We start from the raw sequence: 14,766 nt of genomic DNA on the forward strand, positions 1-14,766 counted from the left end.
GCAGTGGGCCTACCTGGCAGTGAGTCTCACATGTGGATCTGTAACGCGGCTTTATGATTGCCTGTTGTACTTGTTGTTGATTTGGTCGGCTGGAAAATGAATAGGAAATCAATGTCAGGCGAGGCAGTGTTTTTTTGCCTCCCTTTATGGAGCTTTAAAGGTGCAGTGCAGAGGCTTGTTGAGGGCTGATTGTGATCAGATGGAGTGCACCAGTGATGGACATGAGATTTACATTTTTTGTGTAACGGTGCTGTTTGTTCGGTGGGAAGCACCGCAATACATACGTTGTGTTTTCATGAATGCTACAGCTAATCGGGGGAACAGTATTTTTTTTTGTATTTCCATTCTGCTCCTCATTCTCAGTCTTCTTCATCCCTCATCAATCTCTCTCTCTCCCCCTGCATTTCAGTCTTCTCCCTTCTCCCCTGCTCTCCATTGCAGATCCATAGAAAGCAGACTCTCCCTGTGAAGACAGGATCTACCCAGCCTTCACTAATGACAAACAGCCAAGCCCTGCCAAAATGGGTCTCTCTGTGTGACTATTCATATGAGTGTGTGTGCATGTGTGTCCACATGCTGAATATTTACTATGTTTAACAGCAGCCAGCCCCCTTCTTACTGTTGGCCTCCTAAAAAAGGCCCCCCCCCCACACCTTGGGTCCCCTGTCCCTCTGGAGGGGCGCGGGTGTTTCGTCTCTCCCCTCATGCGTAGGGACAGCGGTGGCCGTGGCTGTCCCACACACACCCTTCAGAGCTGTGATCATCCTGCTGCATGATAAAGTTAGTGAGACCTCAGTGCTTCTTAAGCATCCAGCATTTTTTTTCTTCGTTTTCTTCTTCTTCTCCTTCTTCTTCTTCTTCTTCCCTGCTCTAATTTATTTATCACTATTTTCTCCCCCCCCCCCCCCCCTCCCCGTTGCTCTTTGAAGCCTGAAACAGACTTGTGAAGAGAAAACAAAGATGGGTGCGTGCCAGGCACAAACTTATGGCACCATTCCTGTTCCCCGAGCTCGGCGGAGGCATAGCCTTTAAAGAGGGAGAGGCGCACCTTCTGTCACTGGCGGAGGGAGGGAGAGAGAGAGAGAGAGAGAGAGAGCGAGAGAGAGGGAGGGAGGGAGGGAGACAGAAAGAGAAAGAAAAGGAGAGGCAGGGAGAGCTAGGGAGGCACTGACCGCAGTTCGAGGCACTGTCATTGACACTTCTGTTGGTAGAGCTTTGTGACCTTTCCCGGCCGTGTCACTGTTTTGTGTCGGAGGTCTTTTACTACATGAAAAGGTGTGATACCAGCAGCAGCCCTGTTCTACGCTACAAAATGCAGCGCTACAGTGGCTGTGATTCATTGGGTAAGAGAGCCCTTAAATGTAGTCAAGGCCCTGTGCTTGCCAGAGAAAAAAAGCAGGAAAAAAGCGAGAAAGAACAGAAGATGAATAATCTTTTAAGATCTGGAAATCAAACAGTGAATGTTAATTCCATCTGACCTCTTCTTCACTCTGAAACGCAGAACAAATGTGTGCAGGAAAAGAAAAAACAACAGAAAAGAGGGGAAAAAAAGAACTGTGTGCCTTTCGTTACGCATAAAAAAAGGAGAATCTTTTCCCCCCTTTCCCTTTTATAATCCTACTTTCAGTGAGCCCAGTGCTAATAAATATAAATGTTTGTGATTAGCATCTCGGCGGCACAGGTGCATGTTTGTTGCGAGGGGAGGCATGTTCATTAATTTTCGGCGATGAAAAGTGCACAGCGCCATAAACACCGAGTCCAAAAAACTGCACCGGCTGATAAATGAATGCACAGATTGTTAATGTACCATTGTATGGCTGAGCCTCGGTGAGCTTCAAAAAAACAAAAAAAAACACACCCTTCCTGCCAAATTGGTGTTAGCTGGAGGTACGACGGGCAGCCCTTTTTCAAGGTCCAGATTACACAAGATGGGGCTTTTAAACCGAGCTCAGTGTGTGTGTGTGTGTGTGTGTGTGTGTGTGTGTGTGTGTGTGTGTGTGTGTGTGTTCTTTTCCCTTACACATAGGATCTGTGGATTATATAGACAACTCATCCCCCCTGCTGTGCTCCCTCTACCATGTGTTCTGTAATTAGACTTTCCTCCCCCCCCCCCCCCCCCCCTCATCCCCCACTTACACACAGACATTGACACACACACACACACATTCACTCACTTTCTCTACACTCTCTCTTTTGGACTGGTGTTTAGTGTTGACTTGGGTTCCAGAACCAACAAAGCATACTGAGGGCATGGGCGACCCATCCTGAGAATGGCATTTGGTGCACAAGCACCCGTTTGGCCTTATGTGTTATACCCCTAGAATTAAGCTGTTAAAACCATTTTCCCTCCAACACACTACATTTAATCTGCAATGTTCACAAATTGTTATTATCATCATTATTTCATATCTGCTTTAATCTGTTCCTGCAATCTGTGCAAGTTCCTAATGCTTCATATGCTGTGTGGCACAAACAGAAATATATTTAAGCTCAGTGCCTTGCTATCGAATGTAACATATTAAAAGAATAGAAAATTGGTTTATTTTATATACAAATAAGATGTGCCCCTAAATATTAAAATGTATATTAAATAATGGCAGTGCTTGCAGCAAGAAAACACAGCTCTCTCGCAGACAAAGAAAAAACTCCGCTCGAAATGGTTGTTTTTCAGTTGCTGTGAAAATGTTTTATTAGGGGACCGCTGAACACCTGCCTTAAAATGTCGTTTCAACATCTCCCGAATGCCATTTTGCTTAATTGACTTGGAAATGGCCCAAATGTATTGCTGAATGCAGTCTAATTAATATTAATAATAAATGCCATTATTAACATCAAAGAACATCTGGTGCCCCTGTTTACTCGCATGCCTTATATGTAACACATTTGGTGGCTGTTTCATCTCGCAAACGTAGTGGGGGTAAACACTTTTAGAATTTTATATTTTTTAGTTTAGTTCATTTTCATTTAATTCATTTATTTCCTGCTTGACACATGGGTCACTTGTCAGTGGACTCCCCTTTTCAGGCTGTGCTGCAGTTGTGAGTCTGGCTTAAAGTGATCTGGAGTGTTTTCCCCAGGCTGGACCCGGTTGCTGTGATACCATGGAGGGATCCAGGTCCCTAGTGGACATCTAAAAAAAAAAAAAAAAAAAAAAAAAAAAAAGAATGAAACTGCATCTACTAGCATCTGGCCTGAGAGAGAGCTGCATTAGGAGCTTTTTTTTTGTGGCCATAAATCAAGGGACTAAATAACTTTAATCTAAAATTTCATTAAGTAGTCCTTGTCAGGTAGTAAAAGCAAGGGATAATGCAGGAGTCTTTAATGATAATTGGTGTTTGGTTAATAAATTCTGTGAGTTCCGATTACTTTCTAGCAGTCGCTAGAATGCTAGCATCAGCAGTGTAACTAAACCTCAAATTGATTAACTCGCCTGAACCAGCCTGTTCACAAAGATGGCACCCGTCCAAATCAAAAAAGAGAGAGCCGAGCATCAGCCGGATGGTGTTGTGTTGCTCCGGCGTAAGGAAATCAAGTCTCCCCGGGCGCATTTTTAAAAGCCTAATGCCTTTCAAATGATGTCATCACATTTTACCTTCTTTCTCTCTCTTCCTTGCTTTTGCTCCCCCCTGTCTCTCTCTCTTTTTCTATATCTGAATGTTTTCCGACACGTCTTTCTCAATTCTTATTGGTCGCTGCAGAGGAAGAGAGGTCAATGGCTTTGACAGAGCACATGACACATTAGAATAATGGAGAGGGGAGACATCTTGTGTTTTTATGATTCTGTTTTTTTCTCTCCCTCTTTCCTGAAAGTGATATCACACAGTAATCAAAACCACAGAACGATTTAGCGTGGAAGTGTGATTGTAAGAGCACCATTAAGGGAGAGGCTTTTTTTTTTCACTGGGTTGTTTCTTTGTTATTGTTTTTTTTGTTGTCATTAATGGGAACAGGGTGTGGTCTGTCTGGAGATGTTCAGTTCTCAGTGGATGATTTCTCCGACACACACACACAGACACACACACACACACACACACACAAATGCAGATATTCTCACTTGAACTGTGGCATTGAAACAAACACAAAATCACATATGCACATACACAGTTCAACAATTAAACATACAATTTCTTTCTCTCTCTCTCTCTCTCTCTCTCTCTCTCTCTCTCTCTCTCTCTCTCACTCACACACACACACACACACACACACACACACACACACACACACACACACACACATCCAGATGTAGAGAGGGTGTGTGGCACATGTGAGTGTTGCCGTGTGTTTAGCAAGGCTCCTGTGGCTATCCCCCTGGTGGTAGCTGCAGTTTTTTATTGTGTCACTCTGAGCGAGCTCTCGGTGTCAGGGATGTGGCGTGGCTGACAGCAGGCAGAATGACTGATACTCATCCTCCTCCCAGATGGCCTGTACAACTCTGCTCCAATCTGATCCCGGCCCTTTGTTCTGGCATGTTCCATTACATTTGGGTGAGCCCAATAAAGGCCGCCAGCCCGGGAGCTGCTCTCAGATCAGGGGGAGCTGAATAATATCTGGTGCAGCTGCGTGGCGTTCCTCCACTTCTCCCCCAGCACAAGGCAGCAGGTCCCAGAATCCACCGAAAGCTGATGTTAAAAAATCAAATCAAACAAAAAACATTAAAGAACTTGTTTAAGAAAGCTTGAAAAAATACAGGTGATCATGACGGTAGTTAGTTAAAAGTGATCTTGATAGCAGTTCACGCTAATAATGAAATGAGCCAACACTCCTCTAATTATTGGATTAATCAGTAGTTAGCTGTCTCTGATCCAGATCAAGTCAGGCTGTATTTTCCTTACGTGTAATCAGCCTGTCTGGGAACATATTTAAAACTGTCTTATGCCCACAGGCACATGATAAATCTGACAGAAAGCAGCCCCTGAGAATTATTGTTTCAAATCCCCAACAAGGTGAAATGTGGCAGCCGTTGCTTTAGTCTGACAATCGCTTTAATAACTTTTCTCAAACTGATTTCTCCCCCCCCCTTTTTTGCATGGGAAGGGAGTGTAGCAATGGAAAATCAATAGGCTGAAAATAGTTGGAGGTGGTGGGCTATGGAGAATGTCCCAGACCCCCGCTGCTGAAAGATGACGCTGAATATATGGGGTGACCTTCAAATGTCATAAATGTGTTGTGCAATAAACTGTCAATATTTGTGGTTATACGGTGCGGGATGACTTTTACAGTAATTGGAACAGCCGTATTAAAAGCTGAGGATCAGTCAGCTGATTAAAGACAGCCATGCCGGACACCCATCGCCTGTGTGTGTGTGTGTGTGTGTGTGTGTGTGTGTGTGTCTGTGTGTTTATGTGGTGTTCCATGTCCAAAAATACAGCCGAGAGGTTGATACACAGTGTGTCTGGAGAGATGATGGAGGATGTAGCTTAGTCTCCACTCTCCAGTGACTGAGAGAGGAGGAGAGATATATACTCTAGTGTATATGTTCTCTGCTTTACAGCATAGGTACCCTTTAATGTATAAGAATAGGGAAATGTGGAAACAAAGAGGCCATAACAGGTGTATGTTTCAGATAAACAATCTGTTCACATAAACAGACCTATCTTGTACATTAATATGTATATTTTTTTAGATGCATGTACTGTATAAATGTGTTCATCAGTGAATGTGTGTGTGTGTGTGTGTGTGTGTGTGTGTGTGTGTGTGTGTGTGTGTGTGTGTGTATGTGTGTGTGTTGTATACATGCACGTCTATGTGTGTGTGTGTGCTAAGGTCAGTAAACTGGGGCACACATTGTGTCCCTTGGCTGCACAGAGTGAGCGCTCGCTGTCGACATGGCAGGGGAGGCAAATCACAAGAACGTGATCAGTCACAAGAGTTGAAGAGATGCTGACTTCACTCTTTCTTTTTTAACTTCTTAAATCTCATTTGATTCTTTAAAGAGGCTGGAGCAAAAGGGAAAGATTACTGGAGGGAAAAGCTTTTGATTGTGTCAAATGGTTGCCTAAGTGGGTTGCACCATTCACTGACTCGCATGCCATATCATGTGCCACCACAAGGAAAAAAAAACGAAAAGAAAAGAAGAAAAAAAAAACGAAAGAAATGCCATTTTCTTTCAGCCTTATTTGTGCCATTGTGGGTCATGCGCTGGCTGCCTCCTAACCCAGGCAGGTGCGGAGAGCCGGGAGAGTGCAGGCCTGATACCATAGTTTGTTTTGTGCACAGTGTACTGGAGTCATTCTCTCCTCCTCCTCCTCCTCCTCCTCCTCCTCCTCCTCCTCCTCCTCTCTCTCTCTCTTTTCATCTCTGATGTTCCCCTTCAGCTGCACTGGGACATGTGGGTCATTTTTTCTTTTTTTCCGATTTTAGCAAAGTTGTTTGTTGTCACTGTTGATTTCTCCACTTGTCAGATCTTTGGAGTCACCTTAACACCATAATAGCGAAAGGCACCCGGCTTCAGATAACACAGAAAGGTGTGAAGTGCAGGGTTATGTGGGGCTGGGTAAGGGGAGGAACTCTGAGGGGGGGGGTGGGGCGACTGCTCCTCTTTGCGTGTCAGCAGAGACGTTTGGCGGCGTGGTTGTCTCTGGTTAAAATTGAATTCACCGTAGTTCATTATCTCTCGCGAGTGGGATTGTTGGTCCTGACACGTTCATATAAGTATTTGGCATGGTGGCAGCTCAATCAGACCAGGGTCGCTGTTATCACCCTCTCATATCTCTGACGCCAGCGACGTCACCTGTCAAAACCAGGGCGCTGCAGCAAACGCAGGGCCCTCTGCTGACATCGCTGTTTCCTTTTTGGTATTGTTCATTTCGACACAATCCGCCATATGCTACCCCGGCGATGATGATAGCGTGGATAAAACATTCAGGTGTTGGAACGGAGGCACGGGAGGGAGGGGGGGGTCGGACCTGACGTCTCCAAACAAGGCTGAAAGCTTATGAACTGTCAGCGTTCTGTCAGCCGCGAATGGCTGAGAAAAATAGCTGCACACGTGAACCCATTGAAGTGTTTGACTTTGTGTGGCGTTGGCAGATTTGGGTGGCAAAAGGGAGGAAGACAGAGGAAAAAAAAAATCCTCCTCCTCTCTTTTTCTCTTTCACACACTGCTGGTTTGAAGTGACACTGAACACTCATTTTTTTGTCTCTCCACCTCTCCACCCCCCCTCCCAACACTAACCCCTTTCTGTTGTTACAGATGTGGGAGACGACCAGACAAAAAGCGCAGGGGCCGTGCAGCCCCCCGCGCCCCAGCACAGGGAGCGTGGCGTGGGCTCGGCCATGAAGGACTGCGCCTACTGTGGGAAGAGCTTCCGCACCTCCCACCACCTGAAGGTCCATCTGAGGATACACACAGGTGAGCCGTCCTTCAGGACAGAGTGCTGCGCTCTGCACCTGACCCACCCACACCGGTACCCACAGCGAAGCTCGCCATACCGTTTGCCAGCCTCCCCTACCTATTGGCACCGTGTAGAAGTTGTCCTTGATTAGAGTAATGATGTGGACACAGGAAGTTCAATGGCCAAAGTGAGACCCCCTGCTGCTATAACCCCACGGCAAAGATAATGCTAACTGGCAGGCAGAAATGTCCTAGTTAGCAGGAGACCACCAGCTCACCGCTGAAGTGTCCCTCTACCACAGGCAGAGAGGAAAGCACAACATCGGGAAAACAATAGGAGATAAACGGCCATGTTGAAAGACACAGGAAAGACATCTCCACATTTAAAAAGAATACAACGTCATATTGAGTCAGAGTGATAACATAACAGTTGATTCTGCATGGACCTCAATAGATGCTCCTGAGATGCAAACTGTCCTCATTACAGTGTTTCACGAGGGTGAAATATGCACTTTCGCCAGAGGCCAGTGATTTTTCACAGCTGTATTTGTTATTTGTGCGTGACCCTGCACCAACTCTCTGAAGCGCTGTGTTGATACCAAACCCCTTTATCCTTAAAACCCTCATCTTAGACAGCAGAGCGAAAGAAGTGAAAAAATGAACGTCAGTGGAGTGCCAATAAAGGTATGGCCTGTGCTCGCCGTACTTAAAATGGAAATCACTCGCAGCTCAGGAAATCATTTTTTTTTCTCCTCTTTTTGGTATGTGCTTAAGAGGCAGCGAGGAGAGACCACCCAACGTGCATCCGTCCCCACTAATAAGTAGCACATACCTCTGCTCTGGCAGGGAATTAGGGAGTGATTGCATGGCAGGGCCCAGCATTTGCTCACTGACGGCTGGGAATCCCCCAGCAAAGAGCCCCCCCTCTGTCCAGACGCCTGGCCGGTCAGCGCCTTCTCCTCCACCCCAATCCACATCCACAGAGCCGGGCCGCTCCAAAAACTGGGGGGCTTAGACCGTCCACATCGCCCAGCGACAGGGGACCGAGGGCTAGCAGCGGGGGGAGCTGTGTTTCTAACCCAAGGAGCATGAGTTATGCTTGCTCTGAGTGGAGGGTAAGGGTCCCCCAAAGGGCCATATTTCAGCAGAGAGGAAACAGAGGCCCTAGTCCCTGAGCCTCCGTTAACTCACTCACTTGCTTGCTCCCTCACTCCTTCACTCACTCGCTCCCTCGCTCCCTCATTCCCCCACTCACTCCCTCACTCCCTGCACCAGTCCACGTGCACTGAGAGGGGCTGAGGAGCAGCCGGTCCCTGCAGCAGTGCAACGAGGGCTCCTGCTCTGATGCCTTCACAAGCTGTGGTCCATCTTTAGCAGTAGGACACCACGCAGTGTTTTCCTTTGTGAAGAGAGACTGCAGGGTGTGTGGATGTCTGTAGCATCCACGAGACGGCTCGGGCACTGAAGGTCCATATTGACTCAATTGACGCAAACGCGATTTGACGCACAAATGACGGAGAAGCTCCCTCCAATATCCTGGCACACCACAAAAGGATTGCTTACTGAGAGGACCTTGTGCATTGTGCAACACACAATGTTAGATTAATGACTCGCTAACATTTTGTTGAAAGGAATGAAGTGAATTTAAATTTCTCTAAAAGTTAAAGAGCTAATGTTACGGTATTAATTTCCTCTCGAAACAGTGAGTGGGAAAATATCCATTAGCGAAATTAAGCACAGTTTCTAGGTAGCTAACATTGTGCAGCGTACAGTGTGGGGCCATAGTTAATGAACACTGCAGAGGGTGATATTTCATTATACAAATTAATGCTCACATTTTAATGGGAAAGTCACATAATGAATCTAGGCTTCAGTGACAGCAATTAGAGACACAGATTGTCCCCTTCTGGACAAGGCAGTATTTAGCAGTAAGCAGCTGTGTGTAAAAAATAAAAAAGGTCCTTACTCTTGACAACGGGTGTGCATGACTTGAGGGTGAAAAGAACCAGCACAGTTCACACTCACCTTTATTTAAAACGAGGGGACACGCGAGCCGGACTCCTCAGTTAACCTTCATGATGGAGAGCTTTGTCCCGGGGCTGTGTCAATGTGGGGACAAGGACCTGCCCCTTTTGGATTACACGGCGTATTTCACTGCTACATTATGGAGTGGTATGAAGGCTAGCTAGCAGCTGAGCCGGGCTGATGATTTGCAGTTGTTTCAGTGCATTACTAAGGTGCTGTGCGTTTTGGTCTTGGCAGAAATAATGTGTTCCGTGTAATAGTGTATACTACTAGACATGGCCATTTAGATTCTTTTAAAAAACGTGTTGGCCAGGGTTTTTTTTCATTCAAGATGGATTCGTGGTACAATATGTTCTCCATTTGGATGTTAGCATAAATAAAGCCAGTTACTATAGGTGTGAGGTAGAGCCTGCTGGATAGCTACTCTGGGTCTCAAGTCTCAGTCCAAATAAAACCCAAAAAGAGGCACTTGTTCCCCCTCTAGTCAATCTCCCCTCTCCCTACGGAATGCAAGCTGCCTTTTCACTATTATGTAAAGCCATATGGAAATTCATCTTAAAGTATGTCATATCTATTAACCATTTTAATTGCCCTTCTGCAGAGACTCTGGGTGTTTATTCTGAGTGGTTACTATGGAGTCGTGACAAATCGCACAAATCCAGATGAAATCAGTTTGAGCCGGACTTCTTCAAGTGCAGCTACCCACAGCACTGTTGTTTAAAAAATGAGAAAAGTTGGGAGATGATAACGCATAAGTACCATTCACCAGACAAAAGCCCTGCTGCATTTTCCCTGTCATACAGGAACAGATGGCAATTAGATATGTTTTTTTTTCCACACCATTTTTATTAAGTCAGTCTATCAACAACAGCAAGGGAAATCAAACATTCCCCTTTTTCTCTCTTAAATTATGAGAAATAGTCATTTCTCTACCTCTCTGCCTTGGCGATCCATTATGTTTTTCAGAGGTTGTGCTGTTTGTGTGGATATCAATTAAAAGTGGATTAACGGGTACATAATGACCTTTAGCAGTAAATTGTGTGTAATGTTGCAAGGCAGGATACAGTATATTCCCCAGATGTCACACATGCCCCTGACGTATGATGGAGCAGATGTCTTACTGAGCCCAAATGGTCCACAAAGAACACGCCACACACACACACTCACACACACACACACACACACACACACACACACACACACACACACACAAACACACACACAGAGAGAGAGAGAGAGAGAGAGAGACACACACACAGAGGGACTTATCATGCACAAATAGTTAACATACAACACTGCACAATGGATTATGTATCGTGTTGATTTCTCTCTCTCTCGCTCTCTTTGTCTAGATATAGGCATTTTTATGCCATGTTTATGTTTGTTTACATACATCTGTTTACTGACATGTGACGCACATCTTCAGCAGAGATCTTGGATAGCAACCTTACATGTGTATTTATTTTTCTCTGTCAATGTCTTAAACAATGACTCTGAGCTAGCTCACAATGTGAAAAAAGGAAAGAAAAAAGCAGATCACTCTAATTTGGCTTTAATTTTGGGCCCAGAATATAATTTTGTCCAGTTAAAGGAATTGAGAATGATCATTTGCATCAGGGACGTTTCCTTATTAAATCAGGCCAAGCCCCTGTTATCCTGCTCACAGGATAAGCACTTATTGGGTTAAAAGCTCATCTCGTATGGTTTATTTTAAATATAATCCTCAAACGCACTCTTGTGTAAAAGAATAATAAAAAAAAGCAGCTCTGGTCCTCTTGTCTTGCCTTCTCAGTCATTCCCTCTGCCTCACTTCTTTTTCATTTTTTCTTTCTTTCTTTCCTTCTTTCTTTCTTTCTTTCTTTCTTTCTTTCTGTGGTATCAATATTGTATTGAGTTTGTGTTTGTGCTCCTTTATTTGGTAGCTGTGCAGTGGGTCTGCAGATCTTCGAGTCTTTTTCTGGAATGGTGCCCTCCAAATAATGATAAATTACTTGAGCAGTATGCCATTTGCTAATTATATCCATGATTTACTACAGAGCAAGACTTAAATCATTCAATTCAGTCTTGCGTAACAATGCAATATTTTTTTTTCAGGTTAAAAATGGTTTCCATGTGTATAATCTAAACATTTTATTGCTATATATACACGCACACAATACTTGACAAACATCCTTTTATTTTTGGATTTTTCCATTCCTCTCCCCTCTCGGCTGTGGCTGCTGCCACAGCATTTAATTCCGGGCGTGTTACCATGGTTAAAAATCAAGCTTAGCATTTTGTTTATTGCTTATTGATTGCAAATCTGGCTTTAATTTTGGCTATACTATAATTGCTAACAGGATATGTTTTATGCAAAAATATTGAACTATCGTGTACAGAAACAGTGGTTCCCAACTGGTATAACTGTTGTCAGTTCTCTTCACAAACCCCATGCTTTACACCATATTTCCTGGTACATCTTCTACACAGTACTGCAATGCATCTCCACTGTTTTCAACCAAAACTAGTCATGACTAGTCATCTCATCTTCAATGGAAGTTAGGTGCAGTAACCATAGATAATTCCTCCAGTACATTTGAAGGATTTACACCACATAGCCTTGGCTAGCTTTCCTGTGCTACAGTCAGAAAGTATCATCAACTGTCCAAAGAAGCAACCATGACTTCCATGGTAGCACACTTGACCTCCATCTTATGATGAGACAATCCAAAGACAAAACCGAATGAAAAGAAAGTAATACAAATAATGATTATTAAAAAGTAAGCAAGGCTATGAAATGACTAAAGATGAGCGAAGATATATTTTGAGGATTTGAATAAACAATGTTAGAAAATTGAACTGAGGCAAATGCGTTGCAGACACTTCTGTCTCGAAATATAAAGCTGGTTATGCTTTTGATGCAGTTACACATTCAACTTGTTATATTCTAAGAGCGAGAATGTCTGTCTGTTATGCATTTCATACTGTTCAAATGTACTAATTCACATATTGGAACAGGTCTTAGGTCTCTGAGAAGAATGCCCATGTGTTGCGCATATGCACACTTGTGTGTGTTTGTCTCATTTATATTCTTCTCTCAGCCCTAAACGAGGGGCTTTCTTCGTCCACATTTGGGTCCAAGAGGTCAGAGTGCTTTCCCCCGGGAACAGAGGGCTTCTGCTGAACGTGATTTATCCTTTCCATGATAAACTGCAAATAGAGAGCGTCCGAGAAATCACTGCCTCACCGCCAAGACAGACTCCTGACAGCAAACCAAGGCCAAGGGAAAGAGAGGGGGAGAGGGGGGGGGGAGAGAGAGAGCTGGAGAAAGAGAATGAGGGAGAGCGAAAGAGAAAGAGAGAGAGAGAGAGGACACCAACAGGCAACAGCGGGCTTCCACCGGCGCACAATCCCCCATGCAAACAGAGATAACATCCAGACAGTTTTGTTGTCAGCTGAAAATATGATCTCTGTAGTGGACTGAAGGCACCATATGGTGAAATGTTTTTTATTGCACCGACGTGAGTGATGGCTCACTTGGCAGAGCTGGATCGAGCTGGATTCACCCGCACTGAAAACCTACCCAACACCCCAACGCCCCCCCCCCCCCCCCCCCCCTTCCTGAATGTAAGCTGATGCACGAACTGTTTATTGAGTGATGAGCACTGTTGAATGTTAAGGATCTTAGGCTGTAGAGTTGTTGTAATGATGTTATCTTCCTTTCTCTCTCTTCTCCCCTGTCTGTCTCTCTCTCTGTCTCAACATCAGGTGAGAAGCCGTACAGATGCCCTCATTGTGACTACGCTGGCACCCAGTCTGCCTCGCTCAAGTACCATCTCGAGCGCCACCACCGTGAGCGTCAGAACGGCGGCGGTGGCCCCTCGGCCAACCACCCACCCACCTCCTCCTCCTCCTCCTCCTCCTCTGAGCACAAGGAGGACCATGGCAAAACCGGTGGCGCCGTGTTCGCCCGGCCTGACGTCCTGCGCGGCGTCTTCAAAGGCATGATGCCCACCAGCCTGGACTTCCGAGGCGGCCAGCTTATGCCACACCAGTGGGCCCCACCCAGCATGCTCTCCCCCAGAGAGAGAGAGCGAGAACGGGAGAGAGAGCGCCATGGCCTGGGTGCCGACACCACCTCCGAGACGGTGAAGAACCAAGAGGCCCCAAACACCGGCGACAGCCCAGCCAGCTTCTCTGACCTGGGGAGGGCCTACCAGAGTATGGTGGGCAACGGAGTGAACTTCCAGGGTTCCCTGCAGGCCTTCATGGACAACTTTGTCCTGAGCTCCCTGAAGAAGGAGAAGGACATGCGGGAGAGCCAGCTGCAGAGCCAACTCCAGGCCCCGCCTCCGCCTCAGCACTACAGCCTGGAGAGCGGCGAGCCCAAGGCCAAGAGGAGCATCAACAACGAGGGCAGCGGGAACCTGGAGGAGAAACACGCCACTAACGCCAAGCTTTCCGAGGGTAAGGGCAAGCCCCAAGCCCGCTCCGAGTACGAGCAGCCCCTGGATCTGTCCGTCAGGCCCGACACCATCTCCCTGCCCGGCTCATCCATCACCGTCCAGGACAATGTGACGTGGCACAGCTGCCTCTTCTGCTCCTTCACCACCGCCTCCATGGAGCTGATGGCGCTCCACCTGCAGGCCAATCACCTGGGCAAGCGAGGCGCTGTGACCAGCGAGGGCAACGAAGCCTCCCACACCCTTGGCGGCAAAGGCCCCCTGGTGGCTCCTCTGTCCCTTCTGCACCACCACGAGGGCGCCGCCTCCAGGGAGAGGGACGTGGAGTCTGGGGATCTGAAGAGCGCCTGGTCCAACCACATGGAGCAGCCCCCGCACAAGACCTCCATGGGAGACTTCTCAAGTGACTTCTACAAACCCTTCGGAACCCTGTTTGACAGCTCTGCCCGGGGCTCCCAGGGGCCGCTGGGATTCCTGGAGCAGCAGCAGCAGGCACAGGCGGGCGACGTGGGCGGACCTGGTGGACCAGGCGGCCCTGGTGGCAGAGCCTCCCTGGACGAGCTCTCGGACAAGGCCTCCTGCGGAGAGATGGAGGCGCCCGAGGAGCACGGCCAGTCCGACGGGGAGGAACCCTGCAAGGAGGAGACCCCCAGCGCCCCCACCTCAACCAACACCGCTGAGCGACCAGCCGGCTTCAACCACCACCACGAGGAAGAGGACGAGGACGAAGCCGAGGCCGAGCATGAGGAGATGGAGATGGACGACGATGACGACGACGACGATGACGACTCCCTGCCCACGCAGGTGCCACTGCGCAATGAGTCACCGCTGCTGTCCGTTAAGGACGCCCTGAGATCCAAGGGCTCGGCGGGTCCCCATAGCCACCGTGCAGGGCCCTCTCCCCCACAGCCCCCGGCCCTGGAGAAGCAGTGGCACCAGCAGCAGCAGGCGGGCATGGGTCTCCTT

The 14,766-nt window shown here is 47.0% G+C and overlaps 1 protein-coding gene across 1 annotated transcript in view; it reads left to right on the top strand.

The window, feature by feature from the left end:
* Window positions 1-14,766, top strand: part of znf536 (zinc finger protein 536) — a gene marked incomplete at both ends in the record, with an annotated part of 93,753 nt that overhangs the window by 25,547 nt on the left and 53,440 nt on the right. Inside the window, 2 exons of the mRNA XM_080843542.1 lie at window positions 7,193-7,351; window positions 13,106-14,766. The exon at window positions 13,106-14,766 is cut by the window's right edge and continues 178 nt beyond it. Coding sequence (XP_080699668.1) covers window positions 7,193-7,351; window positions 13,106-14,766 — 1,820 coding nt within the window. The remainder of the gene's footprint in view (window positions 1-7,192; window positions 7,352-13,105) is intronic.

The sequence above is a fragment of the Sprattus sprattus genome (assembly GCF_963457725.1).
Source record: "Sprattus sprattus genome assembly, chromosome: 8".
Lineage (NCBI taxonomy): Eukaryota > Metazoa > Chordata > Actinopteri > Clupeiformes > Clupeidae > Sprattus > Sprattus sprattus.